The sequence below is a fragment of the Phoenix dactylifera genome, chromosome 9 (genome assembly GCF_009389715.1).
Source record: "Phoenix dactylifera cultivar Barhee BC4 chromosome 9, palm_55x_up_171113_PBpolish2nd_filt_p, whole genome shotgun sequence".
Lineage (NCBI taxonomy): Eukaryota > Viridiplantae > Streptophyta > Magnoliopsida > Arecales > Arecaceae > Phoenix > Phoenix dactylifera.
The window spans coordinates 19,346,421-19,351,181 of record NC_052400.1 but is presented as its reverse complement, the minus strand read 5'-3'; the positions used below and the strand labels follow the sequence as shown (position 1 = coordinate 19,351,181).

Genomic DNA, 4,761 nt, shown 5'->3' with positions numbered 1-4,761 from the left:
CGCTCACCGAATCCATGATCTCGCTCAAAATATGAATAAATTTTTATTTATTTATTCGGAAAGCATACGTTTGACTTTGCTCCAAGAGTCCCCATCCCACGCCACGCCCCACCTCCCGCCCGCTGTATTATCTAGAAAGAATCCATCCGTAATGACCAAAATACCCCGCCTTCGAGCGACAGGCACCGCAATTACCTTGGAAAAACGTCATTCTTGTTTCGACTCTACCCTTGCTGAGGTGGCGCCGGGGGTTGTGAAAACCGCCGTCGGCTTTCGTGCTCCAAGTCTCAACCAACCCGGAAAATCCCAAATTTAAGAGCCAGCCAGCTGCCTCTCTGTACGTTTCTCTAATTAATCTTCTTACCTCCTTTTCTGAATCTGAGAATCCGCGATCCAAAGCGGCACTTTTCTCGATATAGAAACCCTAGGCGACCATTCCCTCCCATTTCGTTAAAAACCAAGTCAATCCCCACCCCCACCTCCCTTCCACCAAATCCTAACCCTAAGAATCCTCAATCCCATCCCCTTAATTCAAGAAGAAGAAGAAAAGGGGGAGATTTTGATAGTCATATTGGATTTTGGGTGCGGACGCGAAACCCTAGCGGCGGTCGACGAGATGTCCTCCGCGCTCGCCTTCCTCTCCCTACGGCGGAGGAGATCGCCGCTCGCGGGGGCGTTCTTCGCGCCGGCGGACCTCTCCGACCTCTCCCTTATCCAGATCCTCGCCGGCCTCGCTGCCGACCTCGTCGCCTCTCACTCCGACCCCCGCGCCCAATTCCAGCGCCGGAACTCTCGATCCCTCGTCCGGAAGGTCGAGATCCTCCTTTCCCTCTTCGAATTCCTCGGAGATTCGTTCTCCTCTCCTTCCTCCCCTCCTCCTTTCTCTCGCTCCGCGATCCTTTGCTTTAGAGAGTTCTACATCTTTGTCTATCGGGCCAAGCTCCTTCTTGAGTATTGCTCGCAGTCCAGCCGGCTCTGGCTCCTCCTCCGGAACCCCCAGATCTCCGGCTACTTTCATGACCTCAACAAGGAGATGGCCACGCTCCTCGACGTACTCCCCCTCGACGACCTCCATCTCACCGCCGACGTCCGGGAGCAGATCGAGCTCCTCCAAAGGCAGACCAGGAGGTCCAGGATCTATGTCCATCCGGAGGACGAGGAGCTCCGCCGCAAGATCTTCTCTTTCCTCGAAAAATTCGAGCGGGGCGAGGTGCCGGATCCGGAGGAGCTGCGGTCGGCTTTTGTCGATCAGTTGGGAATTCGAGATGGCATGGCTTGCCGAAGCGAGATCGAATTCTTGGAAGAACAGATTTATACCCAGGAGGAAGATGCCGATCCGCCCGTTCTAGCCGGGGTCGTGGCTCTGACGAGGTATTGCAGGTTCTTGCTTTTTGGATTTCAAGAAATCCATGTCGAGAGAGGGAGCAATCCAGCAAAGAAATTGAGGAACGGATTGGCCGTCCGGGGGGGCATGGATTCCTCTTTCGCCATTCCAAAGGACTTCTGCTGCCCGATTTCACTTGATTTGATGAGAGACCCGGTGATCGTCTCTACCGGTCAGACATACGACCGTTCGTTCATCACCGAATGGATCAACGAAGGCCACTGCACCTGCCCTAATTCTGGCCAGATGCTCGCTCACAGCCGCCTTGTGCCTAATCGAGCCCTAAGAAACCTAATTTCTCTGTGGTGTACCGCTCATGGAGTACCTTATGACACTCCGGAGAGTGCCGAAGCTTCTCCCGAGAGCATTGCCGCCGCATGCGCCAGCAAGGCTGCAGTCGAAGCCAATCGGGCGACCGCTAGAATTTTGGTTCGGCAGCTCTCAACTGGGTCGGAGGATGAGAGAACCATCTCCGCCCGCGAGCTTCGGTTGCTGGCGAAGACTGGGAGGGAGAACCGGGCGTTCATCGCGGAGACAGGGGCCATCCCACTCCTCTCCCAGCTCCTCTGTTCGTCGAATCCAGTTGCTCAGGAGAATGCAGTGACCGCCATATTGAACATATCCATCTACGATGGCAACAAGAGTCGAGTTATGGATGAGGAAGGGTGTTTGAGGTTGATCGTTTACGTTTTGAGACAAGGGCGGACCCCGGAGGCGAGGGAGAATGCAGCAGCCACGTTGTTCAGCCTGTCGGCGGTGCACGAATACAAGAAAAGGATCATGGATGAGCCAGGTGCAGTGGAGGCATTGGCAAACATGTTGATGGATGGGAGCCCGAGAGGGCGGAAAGATGCTGTGATGGCGCTGTTCAATCTGTCGACTCACCCGCAGAGCTGGGTTGGGATGATGGACATGGGAGCAGTCTCCGCATTGGTGGGCGCAGTGGGAGATGATGGGGTGGCCGAAGAGGCCGCAGGTGCGCTGGCCTTGCTCATGAAGCAGCCGATCGTAGCAGAGGCAGTCGGGAGCGAAGAGGCCGCAATCAGCAGCCTGGTGGGACTCATGAGGAGGGGAACCGCAAAGGGGAAGGAGAACGCGGTCGCCGCACTCCAGGAGATGTGCCGGCGCGGTGGATTCACCTTGACACAGAGGGTGGCGAGGATGCCGGCACTGGGCGGCTTGATTCAGACCATCTTGTTCACGGGGACGAAGAGGGCGAGAAGAAAGGCAGCCCTGCTCGCGAGGATGTGCCAGACGGCGGCGATGGCCTTTGGAAGTGGATGGGCTGTCGATCGCACGTTAGCGAGGACCAGCTCATTCAGGCGTGGTTCGAGTTTTAGGAGCGGGGCTGTGTCTGTTGCAGCGCCGATGGCCATTTCTGTGCCGGTGCTATAGCCTGAAGTTCTAGTCTTTCTATGTTATATGATTGTTGCTGCTGGTTAAGGCTTTTTCAGAAAAAGAAATTCTTTCATTCATACTTTTGGGTGAGGGGAAGTAGCAGGAAAAGATGAATGAATACTGTGATATTATACATGTCCTGTAAATAATCATGCATCTAATTATAGTTCCTTCGGTTACCATATACTGGCTTGAAATTTTTGTTTTGGTGAGCAATGGGAGCTCAATTTCATGGATAATTTGTAATCCTGTACAGTGTTCTTCATCGGTTGTGACAATTCTGTATTTCCCTCATCGGGTGCTTTCCTAATCTGACAAATGGATCTCTGAGTGCTTTCATCAGATCCTTTATGAGCGTTCTTTGTGGATTGCAAGTATCTCAACTTGTATCCGTTTGAAAGAATTATGTAGCTCGTATGCACCTAGTGGAACTTTTAGTGGAACAGATAATGCAATTGTTTTCAGAAGCAAATCCTTTTGGATATGAGCATTAGCCCAGCTGCCAGTTTTCTATCATACGCTAAAATTTTTATTGTTCCAGACTTTTTTCTCTCTAAAAACATAAATATACCTTTTTTTCTCTCTACCTAGCCAGACTAGGTATGGAGATAATATAAGTCTGTAATCTCTTTTTTATCAATGATTGTGCATGGAATACCATTTCCATCCTTGTCTTAGATTCTTGCTTAAAACTTCTTTTTTTTTTTTATTCGGTCATTTTATTAAATGAGAGCTATTGAAGTAAAATGGATGTGCTTCAGATTAGATTCGATTTCATCTCACAAACATCTGAATTTTTATTACTTTTAATTAAATTTATTTTAAGGCCCCTTAAATCGATAAATCCAACCTTGTCTGTGCGCTAGTCAACTCAATTTAGTTGCACCCCCTACATATGCAACCAGACACCAATTCCATGTTGCGCATTTTCCTAAAGGTCCTTTCCTTTGCGTTAACGGTTTTCTGAGAAAAATTGAATTTAGGAAACCTTAATGCTTCATTGTTCATAGTTGAGTCGGTTTGTCAAGCTTTTCTGATCGGAGTCAAACTCCAAAATGCTAAATTATATTGTTCTAAATATATGTTTAATGACGATATACAAGGATCCGTTCATAAGAGTCCTGACCATAGGAAGACACATGGGAAGAAAGCAGAGCATAAGGAGGATGTGAAATGTCACCTCCAATACAAGAGACTCGTTTGCATTCTCTTCCACCTCCTTGATGCCTACAAAATAGATCAGATCAAAACCTGGGCCGGGATCTATAGCAAAAGTTAGGCCCGATGGATATGCCCAAGCCCGGCCCGACTCGACCATAGGGCTTAAATTTATGTCCAGGCCCAACCCCAATTTGTAGAGCTAGTCCCAGGCCCGCCCACCAGGCCCGATTTGTTTTTTGCTTGGAACTTAGATGTAGAACCAGCAATGGCCCAACAACTTATTCAAGAAACTAGCATCAAGCTCCTAAGCCCCGAACAATGCATCCTAAGAGTAAAACTAAGGATCCCATGCCACTGGTTCAGTGATTCTTATCCTATTTGGAGCAAAAGCCTAATGTCTTCAATCATTAAAAAGGGAACAATAGACTACCTCGGCACATGACCAGCTCTACTATAAAGCCATGGCCACCAACTTGCTGCTTTTTTAGTTAGATTGGATCCACCGCTGAGTCAGTGGACCAGTCCAACTACGAAGCACCATGCATGGAGGCACGTCTATTGCGCTTTTTTCCAATTTGTACATCCCCGTGCATGTTTCTCTACGATTGGACTTGCCCACCGGCTAAGTGGTGGGTCTGATCTAACCAAAAATCACTCATAGGAGAAAGAGATACCTTTAGAGGCTGACTCCCTCCCTCTATTTCGTCCGCTACAACTTCACGAGGAAGCTCCTCGGCTTCCCCGGCTTCTTTGGCTGCTCACTGGAGCTCCACCGATCCCCCAACATTGAGTGCAAGGTTATATCTGACATACTGCAG

At 49.7% G+C, this 4,761-nt stretch overlaps 1 protein-coding gene across 1 annotated transcript; it reads left to right on the top strand.

Moving 5' to 3' along the window:
* Positions 1–287: 287 nt before the first annotated feature.
* Positions 288–2,968, top strand: LOC103710273 (U-box domain-containing protein 17-like). The gene has a single exon (XM_008795939.4). It carries the CDS (start codon positions 617–619, stop codon positions 2,777–2,779), a length of 2,163 nt encoding a protein of 720 aa, XP_008794161.3. The 5' UTR covers positions 288–616; the 3' UTR covers positions 2,780–2,968.
* Positions 2,969–4,761: the final 1,793 nt, after the last annotated feature.

Excerpts from the sequence above, each read along its gene's own strand:
- LOC103710273 (XM_008795939.4), top strand. The coding sequence starts at position 617 with ATGTCCTCCGCGCTCGCCTTCCTCTCCCTACGGCGGAGGAGATCGCCG.